Raw genomic sequence first — 25083 nt, 5'->3', positions numbered from 1 at the left:
ATATGGTTCTATATATTATATATATAATTTATGGTTCATATGTTATGGCTCATTATTATTATTATTATTAGTAGTAGTAGTAGTATTTATATATTATATTATATTATATTATATTATATTATATTATATTATATTATATTATATTATATTATATTAATCATATCATATAATATAATATCATATATACTATCTATAATATAGTATAGTATATTATAGTACGTTATGTATACTATAATATATATTATATTATAATATAATGTATTATCTATAATAATATAAGTATATAATATATACAGAAATATTTACTGTATATGTATAGAAAAGAGGTAGGTGCTCATAAAGCATCTGCAGAACAGAATTGCTTTCAATTTTCTGCAGAACAATTCTGGCTCCATGAGTTTTGTCTATTCTCTCATGGAATATTTTGGTTCAGCATCTTAAAACTGAATGAACCATTTATTATCAATAAGATACGGAAAAGTGAGATTTAAAATCTCTCTGGGATGGAGATAATAACAGTCCTGAGAAAAGTGCAAATAAAGACAAATGCAAAGAGATAAAAGGCAGGAAGTCCTTTATTGAGGGGTAAAGGCAGAGCCACAAACAGACTGTTTTCAAAATTAAAAACAAATACAAACAATAGGCTAAAAATCAGAAAATTGTATTTTCCCCCTCTCATTAAGATGAATTCCAAAGCTTAATTTTGGTTGGGTTTGTTATGCTTACACAGCTTGGTGGGTACAGCAGGGAGGAGGGAAACACCAGTCAGATACCAGAGTGGATGAACAATGAGCAAAGACATCCCTTCTCTGAGCTCCCTGCAGCTTCCAGAGAGGGGATGTGGGAGCAGCATGTTAAAACACAGTCTTTTAAATCTCTTTTTTCTTTCCTTTTTTTTTTCTCCTTTCCAGCTACTGTACAAAACCAAACAGAAATTTGTAATAAATACCTAACACAAGAGGCTCAGTACATTGCTACAATCCTTCACTGAAGGGAAACATATATATATACATATATATATATATATATAGCCTAATATATAAAACCTCTTTGACTTAAATCAGAGTAAAGGCTACTTGTTTTTACAGAAACCTGGGGCAGGAATTCCACTTAGCATCACCCACACCTCAACAGAGCATCACTGCCTCCGGTCCCCCCTCCTGGGGGATCCCCACCTTCCCTCTTGCTGGAAAAGCAGCAGGATTTGCCCTAAAAAAGGAGTTTTTACATCCAGCAAAGCAGCCACACAGTGATTATAAAAACCTGGAAAAACCCCTTGGCATGCACACATTATCCTGGGTGATAAATACAGACATTTTCCTTGGCACTGCCTCAGACTGATGTTCCTGACCCATCCTAAATGCTGGTGCTGACACTGGAGAGGAAACACATGCTGGCTTTGAGTTTAAAACCCTTGCAGACTCAGAGGGGAAAAAAGAAAATAACCCTGCAAGGCTGCATGACTTTAGCATCCAGCTATTTGTTAGAACTTAAATTCCTGGAGATTAATTAGCAGATGTAGAACATTGCCCAAAGGTAGGTCTGTACCACAGCACAAACAGCTCTGCATCCAAACTCTGCAGCTGGCCTTCAGGTTTTTTTTTTCCTTTCCTAATAAAAACAAAGGAACCAAGCACTCAATACACTCAATCCTGGGCTGTAGCTCCCGTGGTTTTGATAGAAATCATGTATGGGAGATAAAACAGGAATATTTCATGTTTTCAGGTGAATAGTGAGGTTTCTGTCTTCAGAGGAGCAGCTCATCCCACCATCCCATTCCAAACCTGTCTGGACAGCCAGGGAAGGGTCTCACACGAGCTTGGCTTGCTCAGGCCAAAGGGACAAGGAAAAGGATTTGCTCCATAAATGTGAATGGGGAATCTGAAACATCAAAAATTCCAGCCCTCCTCCCCTTCCTACGAGAAAAAGGCAGATCCCACTGGAAATTCAACATTTTGCTGCCAAAAAGGAAGCCAAGGCAGGGTATGAGAGGAGCCTGGAGATACTGAATTGCTCATCCAGCAACAGCAAAATCTTTCCAAATTCCATCCCTGCTCCCCAGGCACAGGCTGCTGCCAGCACATGGCCAGGGATTGCTTTGGAAAGGGCAAAGTTCAGGGTCTGAACAGCCATCTGTGCTGGGGCCAGGCAGCAGCTGGGCTGGGGCTGCTCCCCACTGGGAAAGAGCAGCTCCAGCCTTGCCAGGCTCGGTCCTGCACCGAGAACTGCTCAAGCAAGGCTGGAGCTGGCACCAGATCTGAGCACTCTCAAATGTCCCAGGAAAGCAGAGGTGAGGAGCAGCACTGGTCACCTCTGGCACCATCTGCAGATCCTGGGCTCATCCCTGCTGCACACCAGGCTGGTGAATTAGCTCCAAAATTACAGCAGAGCTGAAAAAATGGGCCCACAGGGTACTGAAGGACAAGGATGGGAAAGGAAACGCTGGCACACCAGAGTGCCTGCTCCAGAGGGCATCACAACAGGCATTTCACAGTCAGCACTGCAGAATTAGGAATTAATTATTCCTCAGAGTGGCCCTGTAAGACAGATCAGGTGTAATTAAGCCTTGGTCTTATAGCTGGGGAAACAGAGGTGTGGGGTAACAGATTTAGGAATAACCACAGATGCTGGGGGTGTTTGGAGACAGAGGTTTGTCACGTTGTAGATTATAAATCCAGCAGAAACCACCTCTCACCTGTCCTCCTGCCTGATTCATGCCAGGATCTGGCTCTTCAGTTACTCCTTCTCCCATTCATACAAGCAATTTATCTCCCAAGTGAAACCTACAGCTGATAAAACACTCCTCATGCTCAAGGACACCCACACTGCTGCAGGGAGGGGATGGCGACCCATTCCATGCTTTTTGTGAAGAGATCCCAGTTTTATCAGCAAAGACATCCACCCTGGACCTCCCTGACCTGCAGCTGGGATGGGGTGACAGCAAAACCAGGCTCCCCATTTTCCCCAGTGCCAAACCCCAGCAAACTTTACAAAAGCAACCTGCAACCACATCCAGCTCTTTGGAAACACCCTACAGAGATCTGCTCATTTTTCCCTTTAAGTTACAACTTGCCTGCGAGCAGCCAGCCAGAAAGAAAAGGAAGAAAGAAAGGAAAAGAAGTGATTCCTCCCTGTTTTGCTGCCATTATTCTCCTCTCTGAGGTAGACATCGATGTGATGGGGATGAAGCACTGGAGAGTGAGCCCAGGGTACCCTGGCAGTCCTGCCTCAGTGTGGTGGCACCTGTGGCACCCTGTCCTACCCTGGTTTGGTGGAGCCCGTGGCACCATTGCTGTCCTGTCTCAGTGCTGTGTTAGCCTGTGGCACCCTGGCTGTTCTGCCCATGTGGAGGAGCCCATGGCACCACTGCTGTCCTGCCCCAGTGCTGTGTGGCACCCTGGCTGTCCTGCCCTGTGGCACCCTGGCTGTCCTGCCCCAGTGTGGTGGAGCCTGTGGCACCCTGGCTGTCCTGCCCTGGTGTAGTGGCACCTTGGCTGTCCTGCCCCAGTGCTGCGTGGCACCCTGGCTGTCCTGCCCCAGTGCTGTGTGGCACCCTGGCTGTCCTGCCCCAGCCCATGGCACCCTGGCTGTCCTGCCCTGGTGTGGTGGCACCCTGGCTGTCCTGCCCCAGTCCATGGCACCCTGGCTGTGCTGCCCTGGTGTGGTGGCACCCTGGCTGTCCTGCCCCAGTCCATGGCACCCTGGCTGTGCTGTCCCAGTGCTGAGCGGCACCCCGGGCTCCTGCAGCCCGCCGTGGCTCAGCACTGCCGCAGCAGGCAGGCGGTGGTGGCCGGGGGCGGTCCCGGCGAGCTGCATTTCTCGGGGGCGGTGATTTTCCCCGCGTAGTCAATGCAGGAGGCGCTGCGCGTCCGCACGCCCTCGCCGCACGTCTGGGAGCAGGGGGACCAGGGACCCAGGCGCCACAGAGGGCAGGGCACGTCTCCACAGGGCTTGATGTCCTCAGGCTTGAGGGATCTGTTGCAGGCAGAGGAGGTCTGACCCTCCACGTCCCGGCAGTCCACCGTGCGCCGCTGCCAGCCGGAGCCACACGTCTTGGAGCACTCGGACCAGTCCCCCAGCACCCACTGGGAGGTCAGCATCGGCCGGATGACATTGACCGACTTCTTCTCTTTGCCCTTCTGCTTGCTGAAAGGGACGTCCTTGGGGATGAAGAAGGTGTACTTGACTTTGGGCGGGAAGACCTCGCTGGCAATGGTCAGCAGCTGCACGGTCAGGGGCTCGGGGAGCTGTCGGAAGCTCTGCAGCCTCTCCAGAGTGGTCATGGAGCCGCTGTACTTGAGGATGGTGCCCTTAATGAGGATGTCCTGCTCCATGGCTGAGATGGCAAAGTCTCCATTGAGCAGGTACTTGCCCTCAAGCGTCTTCAGGGCCAGGTAATTCCCGTCGTGCCGGAGCCCCCGGTGGCTGCGCTGTTTGATGTCGATGTTGGTGGCTCCTGCGGGGATGGTGACAATGTCATTGTAGCCGTACCTGCACGGGGCAAAGGGACACGGTTATTCTGCAAGATTTACTAAAAACACACTCATGGAAGGAGCAGCACTCAGGTGTAGGAGCGTCAGGGGGGTAGGATGGTCGGGATGAACGGAGATGAGAGATCTCTGCAGCCAGGTCATGGAACTTGGGGTTTATTGCAAAGGGCCTGGGTGCAGGGCCCTGCTGGGAGCTGCCAGCCACAGCTCAGAGCAGGCTGAGAGAAGAGAGGGGAGAGAGGATGAGAGGATGAGAAAGTAAGGGAGTAAAAAGGGTAAAAAAGTAAAAAGGGTAAGAGAGCGAGGTTCCCGTTACAATACAATAAATCTTCTTCTGTGTTGAATATTCTGATTCTCACTAACCAATCTAGTACAATATACAAATCCTACAGCATTTACATACAGCCTATAAGAATCATTACATCACCATCCTGTGCTACATTTTAAACCCTAAAAACTCCTCTTTGGGCCCCTTCTGCCAAGCTGTAGGGTCTGCTCTGACCCTTGGGCCTGTCTGCAAGCAGAGGGTGTTGTTCCATCAAAAGGGGATCACCTTCAGCAGCCACACCATTGTTTTCCAGTTGTTCAGTAACTGAGGTATCTCAAAGCTTGCTTTCATTTCAATTTTACTTATAGTTTCCTATATATATTCTCAAAATCTTTTGCCAGACAATCATATTGATAAGGCTTTCCTGTTCCATCTTCCCCAACACTCAGGATCCTGGCTCTGAAGCCATCCCTCTGTAACCCCAAGCACTCAAGAGTTAGAAATATTGCAGATGTTCTAGATGCGAGCTCAGCTGGAAGGTTTCTCTGAATTCCATAGAAAATGAGTGATGCATTCAAATGAATGGCTCTGTGATCACCAGCCTAGGTGGGAAATTCCCCTTGCTCCCTATATTTGGAAGTGGTGAAGTGTTTGGGATTGAAAGCCTGTCACTGGTTATGCTGAAGGGTGACATCACCTATTGACAGAGATAATACAGAGTTAATATAGATGTAGGTACAGATACAGATGTAGAACAACAGAAGAGGAGGGAGTGTCTGCACTCCCAGCTCACTTTTTGAAGGGTTTTGCAGTCACCATTACAATGCATAACTAATCCCATTGCAGGATACAGAGGACATTCCCATGCCAGGGAAACGTTTTCCTGCAGAGCCATCCAAAGCCCATCCCTGGAGCACCAGGGCTCCCAGGACAGCACGTGGAAGGTTTCATTGAGCCCTCAGCACTGTGACTCACACTGTGGGGCCAGCACAGGATCATTTTCCATGGATCCCCATGGTGGATGCTGCGGTCAGTAATTGGGTTCAGAGTATTTTGGAGAAAAAGCCTTTGAGTCAAACTCTGCTCTCCGTCACCCTGGCCTCCCTCACCCTGATCTTAATGGGATCTCTTCTTGGCTGCAGCTCCTGTGCTAATCTCCATTTAGTCAACCACAAACAACTCATAGGAGAGTGGAAGCCCCGTTTCAGCTGTTCCCTGGAAGGAAACCATTTAGGAAATCTAATTTGACTGTGTGAGTCACCTCGCTGCATGGAACTGGATGGTTGGGCTTTTGTTATGGTTTTCCAACAAAAGCCTTAAATTCTGCTCTCTGGCGAAGCAGAATTCCCAAATCTGTTGGGTGAGGGAAGTGACTGCCCCAGTGCCCTTGTCCCAGCATTCAAATTCACCCAAAGCCCAGGGAAAAGTTATTGAACATTTATATCACAATCAGCCCTTGAATATGTGTCCAACTCAGTGCTCTGGTGTGAAATGTGTTTTGTAAACTCGTTGGGGCAGATTTATTTGCAGTGGTGCACTGAGCCTGTCACATCAGTTATTATTTTAGGAAATAAGTTCTACTTGACTTGCATAATTCTGCCCCAAAATAAATTGAGTTTAAGTCCCGGAATCTGGGGAGGAGCCCAGGCTCTTGCAATGCCAGCCAGCTGACGATGCTGGCTTGGATCCTAATGTATTCCAAGTCTACAAGTTTAGTGATAGAAAAGGGGGATGAGAGAGGATGCTGGTGTTCCTCCCACAGCCCATCCCTGCAGAACCCTCTCCCTGGTGCCTCACCTGGATCTGTTGAGCGAGCCGGATATTTTCCTGCATGTGGAACCATTGCCACCGCACACCCCACACTTGTCCAGCTTCTTGGAGGAGCCAATGACGTGGTCACAGCCAGCCTTGATGCACTGCCCGTGCACACAGATGGAGAGGGTCTCTGGGCCACACAGCGTGCCATCGATCACCTGGGAAAGGGGATGCACAGGAGGAACCAGGCATGAGCTCTGACATGGGGAACAGGAGGGATTCCCATCACCAGGAATCCTCCTTTGGTGATTCCCATCTAAAGGGATCTTACTTTGGTCATTCTCATCACCAGGAATCTATCTCTGGAGATTCCCATCACAAGAAGTCTTACTTTGAAGATTCCCAACTCCAGGAATCTTTGGTGATTCCCATCTCCACGAATCTCACTTTGGAGATTCCCATCTCAAGGATTCTTTGAAGATTCCCATCTCAAGGAATCTTTGGTGATTCCCATCACCAGGAACCTATCTTTGGAGACTCCCATCTCCAGGAATCTTACTACGGAGATTCTCATCTAAAAGAATCTTACTTTGGTGATTCCCATCTCCAAGAATCTTACTTTGGTGATTCCCATCTCCAGGAATCTGTAGATATTCCCATCTCCAGGAATTTTACTTTGGAGATTCCCATCACCAGGAATCTATCTTTGGACATTCCAATCTCCAGGAATCTTACTTTGGCCTCAAAGACTTTGAATTCGCTCCTCCCTCGGGCTCGGCAGAAGAGTTTGCATCTGTCTCGGGGGGACACTCCTGCGTACTTGGGAACCCACTCCAAGTGATTCCCTTCCAGGTCAGTGAAGTTGTAGCTGTTGTACTTCTCACACTGCTGCTCCCGAAAGCTTTTCCCTGAAAGGAAAGGTGAAACATGGCCCAGAATCCATGGGAAGCTGGCAGGAACTCCAGTTCCTGGCCATCACAGAGATGTGGCAGTGAGGTTAGGATAGGGAGAACATGCAGTGAGGGTGCAAAAGGGGAGGAATGTCACGAAGGAGGGACCCCACACTCCTTCCATCACTCACAGCAGGTCACAGCCCCCAGCAGGAAGCTGTTGCTCCCCTAGACATGGATATCCAAGGGCGAGCAGAGCAATCCCTGTAGCACGCTCTGGAGCAGCAGGGCTGGGAGCTGAGCAGGCACTGGGGCACTGCCATCCTTACCATCGGGCGGGCACTCCTGGGTGTGGCAGGACTGGTACTTGGCTCTCTGGCCCTGGCAGTAGCTGCCGCCGTGGCGGGGCCGGGGGCTGTCGCAGTGGCGGTGCGAGAACTGGATCCCTCCGCCGCAGCTCCGCGAGCACGCGCCCCACGCGCTCCAGGGGCCCCAGCCGCCGTCCAGCGCCGCCTGCAAGGGGCACCGGTGTTGGGGTGAGATGGCAGGGTTTGCCTCAGGTACCCCGTGGGTCTCCCTGAAAATTTCATCCCCAGGTGTGTCAGGCACCTCTCCCACCCCCTCCCTTGCCCCGTTGCCGAGCGCTGTCTGTCAATCCTGGCATTCCAGAAGGGAATTGGCAGATCCAAAGGATGCCCTCTACCCCTGGAGGACATTGGGCCATCCAGGTGTCCTTTGTCCCTTTGTCCCTCCCCTCCTGTCCCTGCTTGGTGGCTCCCTGCCCCTTCCCTGCCCCTCTCCCTGGGGTTAAAGGAGCAGCAACCACGGGCTCAGGGAGTTCTGCTGGAGCTGGTGCTGCATTCAGAGGCCTGTGGGCCAGAATAAAGCTCTGGATCCAAACCCTCTGTCACAGACACATTTTATGAAAAATCCTTTCTTTAAGATTTTTTCTCCTGAGAAGCTGAGAGACCTCAGGAACAAAATGTAAACAATGGTTATCTTCTGCTGTGGAATGCAACAGGTGCATCTGTGATTGGTCTCATGGGGTTGTTTCTAATTAATGGCCAATCACAGTCAGCTAGCTTGGACTCTCTGTCCAAGACCAAGCTTTTGTTATCATTCCATTCTTTTTTTATTCTTAGCTCGCCTTCTGATGAAATCTTTTCTTTTATTCTTTTAGTATAGTTTTAATATAATATGTAACATAAAATAATAAATCAAGCCTTCTAAAACATGGAGTCAGATCTTCGTCTCTTCCCTCATCCTCAGACCCCTGTGAACACGGTCACACCCTCCATCAGAACTGACTCCTTTTCCTTCACCATCACCTTAAAGCTTCTCTGCCAAGGCAGACCTGAGCTCCTGCAGGCCTGGACTTGTCTCCATGTGCCCAGCTGCAAGATCCAGATAGCCAAAAGTGTCTGTGGGGTGAAATCACCACACACCCAGCCAGCCCAAAGTGTCTGTGGGGTGAAATCACCCCAGTTGCTGCCTTTTGGTCAAGCAGCAGGGCCAGGCAAGCCCAGGCACGTCCTATCTGGCTATATTGGTATTATTCCAATACAGAAGGAGCTGCTGAGCCCAGCCCTGAGCCTGCCCATGCCCAGCTGCTCCCTCCCAGGGCGAGCTCAGGGCTGGAGCAATGCTAAAATCTCCCCCAGCCCTGATCCAGAAAAGCACTTTGGCATTCACACAAAGTTAGTACTGACTTCCACCGGTCTGTTCACATGCTTCAAGTTAAGCTGGGTTTTGAGTTCTTTGCTGACTGACTCTGAAACTGCTGCTGATTTCCCCAGCAGGGTAAAAAGTCATGATTTAATTGCAGATCTGCACTGCTTGTTTTGGTTCAGACGAGCCCATGGCTCAGTAGCAGACTTTTGTCTATGAGCTGGAATCGCCAGTAATAAATATTAACAAAGCAGAAACATTCAGAAATAAATCAGCCCAATCCAAAACCAAAGAGACAGCAGGGGTGGGGTCAGAGATTTGGAAATCCCAAAGGGTCAAGCCCCAGCCCAGCTGTATTGGCTTTGTGGAGGGGGATACAGGGGTGGCTTCTGTGAGCAGCTGCCAGAAGCTCCTGCTGTGTCCAGCAGAGCCAACACCAGCTCCAGGATGGACCCACCACTGGCCAAGGCAGAGCCCAGCAGATGTGCTGTTAACCTTGGGGATAATGTATTTAAGAAGAAGAAAAAAAAGTTATTAGGCAAATGTAATTAGGCAGAGAAGAGAGGAGTGACAATGTAAGAGGAACAGCTCTGCAGTGCAGGAGGAAAGGCAAGGATTCCTCCAGGTACTGGAGCTGAGATTTCCCCAAAATTCTGTGGGGAAGCCCACAGTGAGGCAGCTTTGTCCCTGCAGCCCTTGGAGGGCATGGGGGTGCAGAGATCCCCCTGCAGCCCATGGAGGAACCCAGGCCAGAGCAGGGGAGGCCTGAAAGAGGCTGTGGGAAACCTGAGCTGGTGCAGGACCTGTGGAGAGGGGAACCCATGCTGGAAGACCCACAGTGGAGCAGCCTGTCCTGAAGGATTGACCCTGTGGAAGAGTGACCCATGTTGCAGTAGTTTGTGGAGAATGTGTCCATGGGAAGGACTCATGGAGAAATTAATGGGAGAACTGTCTCCCATGGGAATTGTCTCCCATGGGAGCAGCAGAAGAACTCTGACTCCTCTCCCAGAGCAGCAGCAAGAACAACCCATGATGAGCTGACTACAAACCCTATTCCTTGCCTCCCTGCACCACTGGAGACAGAAGGGAGAACTGGGAAGGAGGGAGGTGTGGGGGAAAAGTGCTTTTAAGGTCATTGCGATGATTTTGCTACTAATAAATTCAATTAACATCTCTAATTTGCGCCTGTTTTGCCTGTGATGGTGATTGGGGAGTAATTTCTCAGTCTTTATCTCAACTCATGAACCTTCCCTGTCCAGCTGTGGAGGGGAGTGAGAGGGAGGATTTGGTGGGTGCCTGGAGTGGACCTGGACACCACCATTCCCTGTGTCCCCTTACCTGAGGTTTCAGGGCATCCTGCTGCTGGACACCACCATTCCCTGTGTCCCCTTACCTGGGGTTTCAGGGCATCCTGCTGCACACAGCGCCCGTCCCAGCACAGCCCCTCGGCTTTGCAGGGCGTTCCATCAGCCCACGGCAAGCTGCCGTTCTTGGTGTGGCAGAGGGGCTCCCCACTGCCCGTCCTGCACCACAGCTGGGCACAAATGTCCTCCTCCGTGGTGTTGGGGCAGTGCTGGAAGTCCTTGCCGAAGATCTGCTGGCATTGCTGGTCCAGGCTGTACAGGGCTCTCTGGCCGGGCAGCTCGGCAGGCAGGGACACGGGCTCGGCCGGGGCATCCAGCAGGCAGTCACCTGGGCAAGGCTCACAGTTAGGCTGGAGATGGAGCTCCCAGGGCGTGGTGCCACTGACTGGGCACCCCACACCTCTGCCCATGGCCTGGTTTGACTCCCCCTTCACCCCACACCCCCCCAGGTCTGTGATGTCCACGTGTCTGAGACATAACATAGGACAGACCTCGGCTGCTCATCAGCCAAACAGCCGGGTTTATTATCTGGGGCTTGCTCTCATAAGCAATTCAAAGCTCCCAGTTCTAAACAGCCTTTGGTCTAATCTCTACGTCCCCTAGACTCTGAATTAGTCAAATACTTGTATTTTAGGAGAGTTGTTATTGAAAGAGCCTGAGCTAAGAAAAGGCTGATTGGAGAGATGCTGCTGCTGACTGGTGTCACTGTCACACGTTCTGGAAAAATCCCTTTGCCCAGGATTCTTCTCCTGGGAAGCTAAGAAGCCTCAGAGAAAAAGGAAAACAATATTATCTCATTTGCTTCTCCTGTGTTTTGCTGCTCTGGAATGTGTTTGGAGATTTTTCACTGGATTCTGGTGTGAGTGTTTTCACTCATTGACCAATTATGGCCAAGCTGTGTTGAAGCTCTGGAAAGAGTCACGAGTTTTCATTATTATCTTTCAGCCTTCTGTAAGTATCCTTTCTGTATTCTTTAGTATAGTGTACAAGTATAGTATAGTGCCGGAAGCTACCCCTGTATTATTATTAATAATATTATTTCATTATTATATTTTCATTATTATCTTTTAGCCTTTCTGTATCCTTTAGTATAGTGTAGAAGTATAATATAGTGCCAGAAGCTACCCCTGTATAGTGTAGAAGTTCTTTAATGTTTATTCTTTAATATTATCTAGTATCATAAAATAATAGATTAGCATTCTAAGAACATGGAGTCAGATTCATCATTCCTCCCTTCACCTGGGAACCCCACAAACACAACAGGCTGGAGCCTTACCATGGCCTCCATCCAGGAACTCAGTGAGGTACATGGCACTGCAGGGGGACCAGGGCTGGCTCTTGTTGAGGTGGACGAAGAGCGGGGCCATCACGTGGTGCTCGCCCAGGGGCCCGAAGAGCCGCTCGCAGTTCTTGGAGTCGTCGTGGGGCATGCTGAGCACGTGGCCTGGGGAGCACAGGGATGGCACAGCTGAGCTCCCCAGCCCAGCTTTGCTCCCCAGCAGATGGTGTGGGGCACCAGCTGTAAGTATCAAGCAGCTCCTGTGTCTGCCAAAGCTATTTGCTTCCATAAATCAGGAGGAATAAAAACCTGCTTGGTCTGTCTCGGTGGTACAGGTGTGCAGGGCAAAGCAGCCCAAATTTTTAGAAACTCAGAATGGTTTGGAATGGAAGGGTTGGAATGGTTTGGAATGACAGGGAATGGAAGCTCCCTGTCATTTACAGGGACACCTTCCACTAGACCAGGTTTCTCCATGTCCTGTCCAACCTGACCTTGAATGTTCCCAGGGATGGGGCAGCCACAGCTTCCCTGGGCAAAAATTAGTCAATGCAGGAAAGGCAAATCAAGGCAGAGATGTGCTTGTTCCCATGCCTGAGCTCATCACAACAGATAAATCATACAATCACTGGGGTTGGAAAAGACCTCCAGAATCCTCAAGTCCAACCTGCGACTGATCCTCACCTTGTCACCCAGCCCAGAGCACTGAGTGCCAGCTCCAGGCATTTCTTGAACAACTCCAGGGATGGGGACTCCACCACCTCCCTGGGCAGCCCCTTCCAATGCTCAACAACCCTTCCAGGGAAGAAATGCACCAATTTACACCAATTTGGGCATTTAGTGTTTCTGTTGGTGCAAACCACCTTTTGTCAATGCCAGAAGCTCCCCAAGGCTCGGTGGGTGATCCCCAGCCAGAAGATGCTGGCGCTGGGCTGTGCCACGACCCCTCCCGGCAGCAGGAGTGGAAGAAGCAGACCTCCCCTCGGGAAGGGAGCCAGTGTTACCCAGTTCATGAGCCAGGGTGTAGGCTGCCTGCAGGCCCTCGTCCTCGATCACGGAGCAGCTCTTGTTGCGGTCGCACATGGTGCCGATGTCCGCCACGCCCAGCGTGTCACAGCTTTGGTGGCCACAGAAATCCTGTGAGTGCCAGGCAAGGGGAGAGGTCAGCAGGGGAAGGCAGCCCCATGTTCAACATCTCTGTGAGCAGCCCACTGCTGGTCTGTGCCACAGACATCTTTTATGAAAAATCATTTCCTTAGGATTTTGCCTCCTGAGAAGCTGAGAGGCCTCAGGAACAAAATGTAAACAATGGTTATCTGCTGCTGTGGAATGCAACAGGTATATCTGTGATTGGTCTCATGTGGTTGTTTCTAATTAATGGCCAATCAGTCAGCTGGCTTGGACAGAGAGCCTGGACCACAAGCCTTTGTTATCATTCTTTCTTTTTCTATTCTCAGCTAGCCTTCTGATGGAATCCTTTCTTCTATTCTTTTAGTATAGTTTTAATATAATATATATCATAAAATAATAAATCAAGCCTTCTGAAATATGGAAACAGATCCTCATTTCTTCCCTCATCCTCGGACCCCTGTGAACACCGTCACAGGTCTGTGATATCATGTGATATGGAACACAGGACAGACCTCAGCTGTTCATCAGCCAAACAGCCTGATTTATTGTTTGTGCTTGATCTTACAAGTAATTCAAGGCTCCTGGCTCTAAACAGCCATTGGTCTAATCTCCTCACCGCCCTAGACTCTGAACCAGTCAAATGCTTTTATTTTAGAAGAGTTGTTATTGATTGAGACCTCTGTCAGTCAGCCTGAAGCCTGGTTTATGTCCCTGGGCTGGATTCCTTATTTATAACTGGATTAATGTTCAGTACCAGTCAGCTTGTCCTGCAACATGGCTGCACCCCAAATGACACCACCTCCAAACTGCTTTGCTGCATTCTTTGCACAGTGGGGCACCCATCTCCATGATCAACCCCCTTCTCCCCCTCCAGGGATGCCCTGAGCCCTCTCCCTTCTGCTCTGGGCTGCTGACCTGTCTGGTGAGGAGGATGGCGGTGTCGTAGTGCTCGGGGTGCCGGTCGCTCGGGGGGTTGAACCTTTGCTGCCAGCTGCAGAAGTTGCGCAGGGTGAGCCCCCCATTGTCAGACACCTCGGGCCCTGCTGCTGCCTCCTCCACCACCAGCACCTTCACCACCACCAGGCTGATGGAGTTCCTCAGGCTGGGATGCTTGTAGATGCGAGCTGCCATGGACATCAGGGTCAGGATGTGGTTCTGTGGGGGAAGAGATGGGCAGGCAGAGCCTGGGTAAAAACTCTGCTACAGGGCAGTTGGTTTTGTTTGAAAAGAAAGAATCAGCCTCATTTATGAAGGGGCTGATGGACTCAGTGCTGCCTTGCCTGTATGTGATGCTTTACACCTTGTGCTGGTGGACAAGCCCTGCATCCCCTCCTCCAAATGCTGCATCTCCTCTCCCATGAACTCTTTGCACCTAAATCCCTCTGGAAGAAATTCCCTGGGGAAAACCTCAGCATTCTGAAGAGTTCTCTGCATATTCCCAAAGGATGCCCCAGGTCAGGAACCAACTCACTCACACCTTGCTGGAGCAAAACCACCCAGTAAAACTTCTGCCTGTGCTGCTCACAGGGTTTGAACCCAGCAACAAACTGGGACTAAAACACTTTGACAGCCAAGACTTTGCCCAGCAGCATCCCCTGCCTGGTGATGACCAGGGATTACTTAATATGTCAAAAGCGCCAGCGATGTTTAGGCTGATGTAAACATCTTATCAGAGCATCAAAATTCCTCCTCTGCTTGGCACCACTCACAGCCCCGAGTCAGGAGTAAAAAATGCAGCTATTACACAACATGGTATTGGGAAAGAGAAAGTGGCTTCTCTCCTCCCCAGACAAATTACACCCTGCAGTCTCAATTCAGAGCCTAATTAAAGTGGAAGGACTCGGTGGGAGCCCTCTCTGATAGCCAAGTTTCACCCAAAATACATTTCCTCAGCAAAGCTGACTCTGTGTGCTCATCCATCATGGTACTGCCAGGACAATGCCATTTTCTGAGACACAAAATGCTGTTTTCTTGGCAAATGAGGGAGATGCTGAGTGAGATACAGCATATCTACTGCACCAAGAGCCACTTGCCCAGGGCATTTGTGGCTATTTTAAATTATTCTGCCACATTTTATCCTTCCACTAGCAGCTCCACGTAAACAGATGTTCTGTTTCAACAAGACATATCCCAAGTCCTCCCCAGCTCATTATCCAAGGGCAGGCCCCAGCAAGGCTGCTGGGAGCAGGGAATAGACTGGTTTATTTAGACTGGCCAGATCTCCACGCCATGACTCACATCCATGCAACTCATGTCACAGAGAAGTCACTGCAGAGGCAAGAAATTGAGGAGAGAACCCCTCAAGGGTTCAACTCCAATTTCAATTCCATGAAACTGGGGGGAATTGTTCACCCTGTGGGGAAAGTCCATTGGGAACTCTGCTAAAAATATCACAAAGCCTTCTTAAAATTAGGCCCCTGAAGATCTAGAAGGATGCTCTGTGCTGGAGCTGCTCATCCTGGGATCATCCCTCATTTCCAAGGGAATAAATCTGTGTCCTTTTCTAACCCATTAGAGGTTTCTGTCCATAGCAGTAGATTTGACCTGAGAGATCTCAGTTCATACCACAAATCCCCCAGGACACCAGCCCTCACATCCTCAGGGCTACATCCAGCCAAAAACCTCTTTCAGCAGTAGGAACAGAGGGACTTGGAAAACATCTGTCCACCTTCCCTGTGTCTGGAAAGGGAAGATGGAAAGCAAACCCAACAAACAGCTATTTAGTGAAGATTAAAAGGTCAAATCCACTTGTTCCACCATCTGGTGTCAATTTATACCCATCCCTGGCCTATACAGGAATGGGTTGGGTTTTAGATGGACCCTGACTGCTCTGGGGAGGGCAGCAACCCACCTGCACTGCCTTGGCTTAGCCAAGGGCTTGAAGCCATGGCCAAAAGCAAATTACAGATCCTCAGGGCTCAGGAGAGGCCAGCTGAGTGCTTTTGGCCAACAACAGGCTGGGGAAGGGCTGAATCCTGCTGGTCCCATCCTCCCTCTGCCTTTGCAAACCGGCTCTGGCTCAACCATCACCCAGGAGGGAACGCTGCCTTCTGCAGGGGTTCCTTCCCAGCACTGAGGCTGAGGATGTGGGGATTGGGATCAGGTGCAGGGCAGTGTTTGGGGCTGGGTTTGAGGAGCTCAGGGCTGCAAACACACTGGGCAGTGTTTGGGGCTGGGTTTGAGGAGCCCAGGGCTGCAAACACCCTGGGCAGTGTTTGGGTTTGGTTTGAGGAGCTCAGGGCTGCAAACACACTGAGCAGAATTTTGGGCTGGGTTTGAGGAGCTCAGGGCTGCAAACACCCTGGGCAGTGTTTTGGGTTTGAGGAGCCCAGGGCTGCAAACACACTGAGCAGTGTTTGGGGCTGGGTTTGAGGAGCCCAGGGCTGCAAACACCCTGGTTTGTGCCTTCTTGCCAGGCACTGCAGCCCTGCAGGCACAAGGAGCTTCCCTGCCATTTCCAATCAGCACCCTGGGAGATCTGGCAGGCTGTCTGGTAAACACAGCTGGAAAATCAGCCTCGTACTGCTCTGGGGGAGAGGACACCAGTGTGAACCAGAGAGGGTTGTGGAGCATCCCTTCACTGCCACTGAAGGCACTGTGGAGGGTGAAATCCCATTAACCTCCCCTTTTTTCCCCCAGCTGCAATCCTGAGCTCCCTCTGCTCTCAACATCAAATTCCCCCTAAAAATGAGGAGGGATGACTTTGGTCTGCCACACAGCAGCTCTGAGATCCCTTTTCAGTGATCCAGAGCATCACTGTGTCTGGGAGAGCCCTGCACTGACAGGAGCCCTCCAGCAGCAAACAGCACAGGCAGAGGGACAGGGAAAATAAACACAAGTCAGAGCAAGGGGAGCTGAAGTGGCTGATTTACCCTCATTGAAGGACTGAGTTCTCTGATACAGGCTCTTGCAAAGTCTGCCTGCATTCCCTTTCATGGGAACCACTCAGAAGCTGAAGCCTGGCATTTATTCTTAATTATTATTGTTATTATTTTGATGGGTGAAACTGCTCTTACACAGACATTATTATTGTGCTATGCAGGGAATGATTTCGTGCTGCTGGACCCACCCAGGACAGAGGGACAGCAGGGAGCACCCACAGAACACCCAGCACAACCTGGATCTCCCCGAGGTGTGGGGAGCAGTGCTCAGCCCAGCCTGGGGCTGTAGGATTGTCTGTTGGTTAGATTTGGTTGCGGTTTTTTTTTCTGTTTTCTCCCTAAAAACCAGCACTTCTGCAGAAGAAAGAAAAGCTGAGATTCTGGAGCACAGGCAGATGGAAGGGAGCAAATCCAGAGATGGAAAGGCTGCCCAGCTTTTAAAAATCTGCTGGTAAAACCATCTCAGGTTGTCCTTTCCCCCAAGGCTCCACGTGGAGCTCCCTGCCTGGCTGGGGTGCCCAGGGCTGCTGCCCGCCCTGCCAGCCTCCTGTGGGCCAAGAATTCCCTCACAAAAAGGGAATTTACCCCCAGGGGAATGCAGGCAAGCCAGGGGAGAGGGGCACAGCTTGCCAGCCTGCTGCTGTGCCTGGCTGCCCTCCTGCCTGCCCAGCTCTCTGCCCATCCCTGCTCTGTTCGCCACATGATTCCCCCCCTTCTCTTCCCCTCTTTGCTGGATATTTGGGGCTGAACCACAAAAGCAGCAATTGCCCCTGTTCAGGGCAGGGAAAACTGAGGCACATCCAGACTGTCCCCACCTCTGCAGAGGCAGAGATGGAGTAAATTAATTTTTAATTATTATTTTTAAATTATTATTATATAATTATTATTATCCCATCCTGAGAGCATCCCAGAGCAGGAGTGCTCCACTTTGGGAGCCAGCATGGAGCAGCTTCAGTGGGAGCCAGCACATTTCATTGTGCAGCCCTGAAGGGCAGCAGCTGCTGAATATCCTGGTGTGAGGTGAGTGCCCCAGCCAGAGGAACATTTAGGGGGGCTGCCTGCTCCTCCAGCCCCTGCCCCACACAGGATGCAGGCTCTGGGTCACCCTCAGGGGACAAATCCCAGAAGGAAAGCTGCTGGATGGCAGCATCACGCTGCATCCCCTTTAATCCCACTCCAGTTGCCTTTGGGATGGGCCTAGAAGGAGCTGGCTTCTTTTCTCAAGGGATTAAGTGAATTTACCCACTCACACTGCAAAATACCCTAAAGCAAGGCTAAGATCAGACACAAGGGGACCTGGGGCTTCAGGGTGGCTATGGATTTACCCCCAGTCCCTGTGGGAGTAGGGAGAACCCTGATTTTGGATTTATGTCTAGTCCATGTGGGAGTGGGAGAGTTCTGGTTTTGGATTTACCCCCTGTCCATGAGGGAATGGGGAGAGCCCTGGTGTTGGATTTACCCCCAGTCCATGTGGGAGAGCTCTGCCTTTGGATTTACCTTCAGTCCATGAGGGAATGGGAGAGCTCTGCCTTTGGATTTATCTTGAGTCCACGTTGGAGTGGGAGAGCTCTGGTTTTGGATTTACCCCCAGTCCCTGTGGGAATGGGAGAGCTCTGGTTTTGGATTTACCCCCAGTCCATGAGGAAGAGCCCTGGCTTTGGATTTACCCCCAGTCCATGAGGGAATGGAGAGAGCCCTGGTTTTGGATTTACCCCCAGTCCATGAGGGGAGAGCTGGCAGCAGGACCCTGGCAATGCCCCATGCCCTGCACTCCTGTCTGGTCTGAAAGGGAATGGTTTGTAACAGCACTCCTAAAACCTCATCAATCTGCCTGGAAAAACCACACAAGTCAGCAAGGAATCCCAGCGTTTCCAGACTGATCTGATTCTGCTGTGGTCCCCAGGGATTCCCAGCCCTGGGAGCGAGGAAGGGCAGACTCCTCACTCGGAGAGGAGGAGGGAAAGGGGATCACAGCCATTGTGCTTGCAGAGGAAAGCCTGGAAATGTGTCTCATCTGCACCCAAGAGACTGGAGAAATCCCACCACAGGAATCCCCTTTGGCTGCCAACTGGCTGGGGAGGCTGCAGCTGGCTTTTGGAGCTGCCTGGTGCTTTAGGTGTCCTGGCAAACGCTCCCAGCCATGCAGAGCAGCCTCACAAGTGCAGCCCAGCTGCAGGTGCTCAGCCCTCCTGCACACAGGCAGGGTTAGCCCTGTCCCCTGCCTCAGTTTCCCTGCTCAAAACTCCACTCCACTCTGTGAGGGATGCTCACAGTCCCTTTGTTTTCAAGCACTTGGGATCCTCTGCAAGAAAAATGCAAAAGCTCCTGTATCCAGCCTGGACATCCCTGCAGGTTGAACCCTGCCACATCCAGGATTTACTGCCCAGCACTATCCTGCTGCTGATGCCCCCCCAAATACCCCAACCATCAAGCCCAAACAATGATTAAACCCCCAAAATTTCAGGTCTAGTTCTGCTCTCACTTCACCATTCCCTCCTGGTTTACATAAAAGTACTGATGAAGGTAGAATAGGCTCTTATTGTCTAAACTAGGTTAACAGCTGAGTTATAATGCTGAAATTGATGGGAAATAAATCATGAGCAGCTGAAATTGATGGGAAATAAATCATTTTCCCACCACAAGCATGGCATTGATTATAACTCTCAACGCTTGAGTGCATCTTGGGGTGACTCTTCTGCTCGAGCTGTTACAACTTATGCAAGAAAATAACTGGGAATACAAACAATGCTGCTGACCTTTTATAAATATTTGGTAATTAAAGTGTGGTTACGGGAAGAAAAGTCATTATATAAATATGGTTTGTTCTGACTCAACAATTCTACTCCTTGGGCATCTCTCCTAGATCTCACCAGCACTTGCCACTGCTTTTTTCACCCCACAAGAAAGGTATTTAGACAGAAGCAAGATTGCTGTGCTACTCCCTGCATTCTTGTTCCAGAGAACAAAAGACACAGAAACACAGCAGGTGGTTTTCTGGTTGTTGTTTTTTTAGCTGCTACACCAGAGCTGGTGGAAGTTTTCTCCCAAATATTTCAATATGCTATTACTCTATTCATCCAGAACAAGATCTTTGAAGGTCTCCTTCCCCTCCCTGAGAGCTGATGTGAAGATGTTGCTCCAGGGGCTGAGGAAATGACGGTGAAACGGGAGCCAAGCAGGCACATCACTCACCCCAGGGCTGGGGCAGCCAAAGCAGGCAGGGTGCCCGAGTTCCAGCCCCTTGGTCATGGGTAGGGGCCATTCCCTCTGCTGTTGCCTTCACAGATTTACCCAGAGGGATGCTGCTTTTTCCCCAGCTCAAGCTGGGCATCATCAGCATTTCCCCCAGTCCAATTAAATCACTTTAATTCTCGCAACGTAGACACCCTTGGGTGTTGCTTTCAAGCTATCAGGTGCCCAGCTGGGTGCTGAAGGTTCCCTGTATTATTTTTTCTGCCCTCTTGGGGAACCAGAGACCAACTTCACACTGTGGGGAGACTAATTCCCACTACTATTTGTATGTCTGTTGCTTAAAAGTTCAGCTGACTCCACTTCAAACTCTTTTCTGAGCCCTGTGAGCACACGGGGTACCTCCAAGTGCATCACCCTCACTCACTGACCCTCTGCTACCTGCTCCTGCCAGCCTGGCTGGGTGGCAAAACCAAGCAAAGGGCAAAACCAGAGTGATGCTGAGCAGCTGAAATCATCTGAAGCCCCAAGGTTTAGCATTTACCAAGGTCCAGCCTGGCCTGAGCAGGGCTGGAATTAAAGCACTGCTTTGTTAAGGAGCAGAGAAGCCCCTAGGGGAAGGATAAAGCCGGTAGAAGTGGCAAAGCCAGGCTGCAAAGTGCAGCCCCGGCTTTCAGCTTCCCAACTGCTCCCTGCTGAGCTCCAGCTCCAAGGACTCTTCTCCCAGCCCAAACAACCCGAGAAGGAGCAACTTCAATGCACAATTATCCCTTGCAAAGACCTCAGAGCATTTCCGATGGGGCAAACCTGAATTTGGAGCTGAACCATCCATCCCTGCAGGGTAGAAAAATGACCCGGTGCTAATGAACGAGGCACATGGACAGACCTGGAGAGGGGGACGTGGAGGGCTGAGGCACCTCGGACTGTGCTCCGGGGGTCTCCCCAAAAGCCTGGTCGGGGCAGGCTCTCTGCAGAGAGTGTTTAGGGAGGGTGAGAGTCGCTGGTGGCTGAGGGAAAGGGCTGTTCATCCATCTGCTCAGCGCTAACAGGTGGCTCCGGGCAGGGATTGTGCATTACTCAGCCCCTGCTGCATTTACTACTGGCCCCGGCTCCACTCGGAAGGGAACTAAGCCATTCCTGCGGCTCTGCCCTCGCAGCACAAGGGCACTGACCCGCCCTGTCCCGCACCTTTGGGGCTGCAGGGACATCGCAGTGCCCGGTGTGCAGAGCCAGGCTCAAGGGGCTGAGAAAGGCTCCCAAACACTCAGTGAGCCCCACAGATCAGCACCGCAGCTCTGCCCCGGGGATTGGCAGCCCCCACACAGCCAGGGAAGGTGGGACCGAGGTTCCTCGCTCACCCAGAGCTGTCCCCGGTGTCCCGGGGCTGGGAGGACCCGGCACGGGCAGGACAGGAGGGGACGGGAAGGCAGAGGGGCTGGAGGAGGAGGAGAGGCAGCGGGGATGGGGACAGGACAGAGCGGGATGAAGGGATGCGTGTGTAGGGAGGACGGAGGGATGAAGGCTACGAACAGGCAGTGGGAGCGCAGGAGCGGAGCCGGGAGGAGGCGGAGAGGCGGCCGGGGCAGGAGGATGGAGAGACACGAGCGGCACAAGCACGGACAGAAGGCTGCGGGCAGGGGGACGGCGGGCACCCAGCCCTTACCTCCACGTCCTCGCCGTAGAAGCGCACCATGGACGCGTCAGCCACCAGCAGCGTCTCCACATAGCGGGCCTGCGACACGAAGCGCGGGGCCCTGCGGCGCGGCCCGGGCTCGGGGCCGGGGCTGGCGGGGCGCGCTCCCGGCGGGGCCGCGCGGCGCCTCAGGCGGTGCAGGCGGCCCCAGGGCGGCCCGGGCGCGGCCGGCCCCAGCGGCTGCAGCTCGTAGGCCGCCCCGTCCAGCAGGAAGGCGGCTCGCAGCCCTCCGCCGCCGCAGCTGCTGAGCACGGCGGGCGCGTCGGGGCTGCCCTCGACGGCGCCCGCGTAGAAGCAGCCGCGGCGCGGCGGCGTTGGCGGCGTTGGCGGGCGGCGGCCGCCCAGGCGCTGGAGGCGGAGGCGGGGGGCCAGGAACGTGGTGTCGGGGCGGAGGCGCAGGACCACGGCGCGGCCGAAGGCGGCCAGGCGCAGGGCCAGCTGCCCCGGGGGCGCGGGCAGGCGGGCGGGCAGCACGGGCTGAGTGTCCCGCGGGGGCGGCGGCGGCAGCGCCCAGGCGTGGCACAGCAGCAGCAGGTGGAGCGGGGCCCGGCCGGCCAGCAGCGCCCGCCGCCCCATCCCGGCACGGCACGGCCCCGCACCCCCCGGGCTCTTCCCCCGCAGCCTCCGCGCCGGCCGCCGAGCCCGCTGTATTTATACTTTCTCCCCCCGGCTTTGACATAAGAGGTTTATTTTTGATCTCTCGCTGTTCTCCCCACTCCCCTCCCCTGCCAGCCGGAGCCTGGGGGAGGAGGAGAAGTGAAAGAGAGAGAGAGAAAAAAAAAAAACGCGACCAGAAGGAAAAAAAAAAAAAAAAAAGAGGAAAAAAAAATCAAAAATATCCCCCCAAACCAGGAAAAAAAAGAAAAAAAAAAAAAGAAAAAAAAAAAGCAGAAAGCAGAGAAGGAAAAAAAAAAAAAGGGGGGGGGGGGACACAACTAAAAAAGAAAAACCCCAACCCACTTTTGGATACGATTTGAGGCCAATCAGGCGCCGGCAGCCCCGCCTGCCTGCAAGTGTCAACTCCAGCCTGTTGCTCTCCCAGGATTAACCCCTTCTTCAGCCCCAGCGCTGCCCGCACGGGTCGGATCCTCCCCAGGCTCCGGGGCTCCAGCCCCTGATAGAGGGGCTGGCACAGTTCCCCCTCCACCAGCACGGAAGGGTTTACTCCAGAGCGCTGATTGATTCTCAGCATCCCCTCCCAGCTGGAAAGCACCGGGCCCATGCCAGCTGGAGAGCATCTCGTTTCAGAAGGTGCCTCGGGAGGTTCCCATGTCCTTCCCTTAGCCAGGGACAGAGAGGGCTTTGGGCCCCAGGGAAAACTCCAACAGGACACACGTACAAGGAGTTTCCATGCTCTGAACCAACAGCTGGATCCACATGGGGTTTCCTCCAGCTGGAATAAGACAACCGGCTAAATCAGACTTGTGGAAAATACCTATGAGAATAATACAATGCAGCCAGCTCCTCCTGTTGCTCTTTGTTTGTTTCACTCTGTGTGTGTTGTGTGACTTCATTTACAAACCCTTCATTCACCCCGTTTCAGACTGCGTTGGAATTCCCAACTGAATTCCCTTGCAGCGAGGAAAAACCCTGCAGCAATATAAAAGTCTCAGGCTGTAAATCCAGGTAGCTGCTGTGTGCTCAGCATGGCAAGCACCAGGAGATGGGCAGAAACATTCTGTCCCTGGCTGGGAACCCACTCAGAAACAGGGAACAACCGGCTGTCACGGAGAGAGGGAAATCACTACGTATATATTACTCCTTCTTTCCTCTTAAGCCCTCCTTCTCCATTAGTTCATGAAATTCCTGGCCTCTGGAGCGCCCTTTGTGCGGCACTGGAACATCCTGAGATGTCCTTGCAGCAGTTTGGGGGTGGTGAATCCATCCTGTGCTCCTTTAGCCTTGCTGGGTGTGCCAGCCCAAGGACCAGATCCTCCACATTTGGTTTTTTTCCCCCCTCAGCCTCATCTGAAAAAGAATTGAAAGAGCCAAGCAGCGTTTGGCACCTCAGGATTCCTGGGAACCAGAGTCTGCCCAGTGCTGAGTAATGAGGAGTGGGGTTAAAGGCTGCTCTCCCTTTACTCCAGGGTGTATTTACATCCCCCTCTCTGTTATTATCTCCTCTTAAAAGCAACATCCCTACCTATAGTAAACACAGAGCCCTGGCTCAAACAGCAGCTGCCCTGTGGCCACGGCTCTGCTCACTCCTTCTAAAGTGTGGGGTTTGTGACCCTGGCAGAGGGGGAAATAATAATTAAAACCAATTTTGGACGCTTGTGGTGGACAGTGACACAGGTGTGGAAAGGGAAACTTAAAATCCAGATGTTGGGTGGCCACAGAACTGCAGGAAGGGAGAAAAGCAAGCCCAGGTCCAGTGGAGTTTGGTCTGGGATGTCTCCATATCCAATGGGCTCCTTCCAAGCCCAGAGCCTTGGCTGGTCTCAGCAGCCCCCTCCCCTCCTGACAGTGAGAAGGCCCTCCTGCCTCAAAAGTGGTGGAGATTTAGGGTTTTGGGCCTCAGAGCCCTGAATACCCCATAAAAAAGGGTTTTCCTTTCCTTTTCCTTCATTTCCTTCCTTGCAGCAGCTCATCCCTGATTTATCAGCAGCCCGCTGCTCTCCTCTCCTGCTGCTTTCCACTGACTCGGGTGGGTTTTCCTCTCTCTCCAGCTTCACCGAGCTGGGCACAATTTGTGTTCTAACACCAGAAGGAAAATGCAGAGCCAGGAGCCAAAAGTGAGCCCTGACAGCGCCTCCTCCAAGCCTTTGGGAAGGTGCCAACACCTCCAGGGCTCTCCCTTCCCTTGGGAGGGGAGCTGGGGAGGCTCTGCCCCTGCTCTGAACCGGGACAGGTAAGGCTGCAGGCAACAGGATGTCATTTATTGCCGGCTTTCCGCTCCCGGAGCTGCATCTTTGATCTGGGAGGACGCGCTTTGCCTCTTCGCTCCGAGGCACCGCTGCTTCTCATTAGCGGCTCGCCCCGCAAACAGTAGCTGGAATTCCTTGTAGCCTCGCCGGGCTCGTTACGAACCAGCCCAAAAAAAGAAAGAGCTGGGAAAGAGCAAAACCTCACCTGGCTGCCCCTCAGCATCTCCTTCCAGCAAAGCGTGAGGAGCCTCAAGAATTTTTGGGGTTCCCTCACCAAAGTTCATCCTCTGCTCGCGTTCCCAGGGGCTGCCCGGGCATGTGAAAGCCAATATTAACTGCTCAGCCTCTGGGTTTTAGAGACCCTTTTGATCAAACAAACAGCCTGGAAAAATCTGCCCCGTGTATCCCCAGCCCTGCAGGTCCCTCCTGTCCCTTCCCGGGTGCTCCCAGGATTTTGGGGGGCATTTCTGGCTCCCAGGATGAGCCCCGTGCTGTGCTTGCTGTTCCCATCCTGCAAAATTGCCGCTGTCAGGAAAATTAATTTACAAACACCGGAGGTTTATGTCCAAAAAGGAGACGGAGGAGTTCTGTAACTTTATTCCAATAAAGGG

At 51.9% G+C, this 25083-nt stretch overlaps 1 protein-coding gene across 2 annotated transcripts; it reads right to left on the bottom strand.

The window, feature by feature from the left end:
- Nucleotides 1-557: 557 nt before the first annotated feature.
- On the bottom strand, nucleotides 558-22338 carry ADAMTS8 (ADAM metallopeptidase with thrombospondin type 1 motif 8). Of its 2 annotated transcripts, XR_012583855.1 has the most exons (10): nucleotides 21576-22338; nucleotides 13758-13997; nucleotides 12716-12848; nucleotides 11712-11879; nucleotides 10465-10763; nucleotides 7733-7916; nucleotides 7249-7421; nucleotides 6556-6731; nucleotides 3613-4491; nucleotides 558-3489 (listed from the first exon to the last, which is right to left on the bottom strand). XR_012583855.1 is itself a non-coding variant. In XM_074559483.1 (9 exons), exons 1-9 carry the CDS (start codon nucleotides 22179-22181, stop codon nucleotides 3759-3761), a joined length of 2712 nt encoding a protein of 903 aa, XP_074415584.1. In that variant the 5' UTR covers nucleotides 22182-22338; the 3' UTR covers nucleotides 3503-3758. The 2 variants fall into 2 exon arrangements, 1 of the variants encoding a protein (XP_074415584.1); XM_074559483.1 differs by lacking the exon at nucleotides 558-3489 and having other exon boundaries at nucleotides 3503-4491.
- Between the last annotated feature and the right edge of the window lie 2745 nt (nucleotides 22339-25083).

This window comes from Zonotrichia albicollis, chromosome 27 (assembly GCF_047830755.1).
Source record: "Zonotrichia albicollis isolate bZonAlb1 chromosome 27, bZonAlb1.hap1, whole genome shotgun sequence".
NCBI classification, from domain to species: Eukaryota; Metazoa; Chordata; class Aves; order Passeriformes; family Passerellidae; genus Zonotrichia; species Zonotrichia albicollis.
This window is presented reverse-complemented; position numbering and strand designations above follow the sequence as displayed.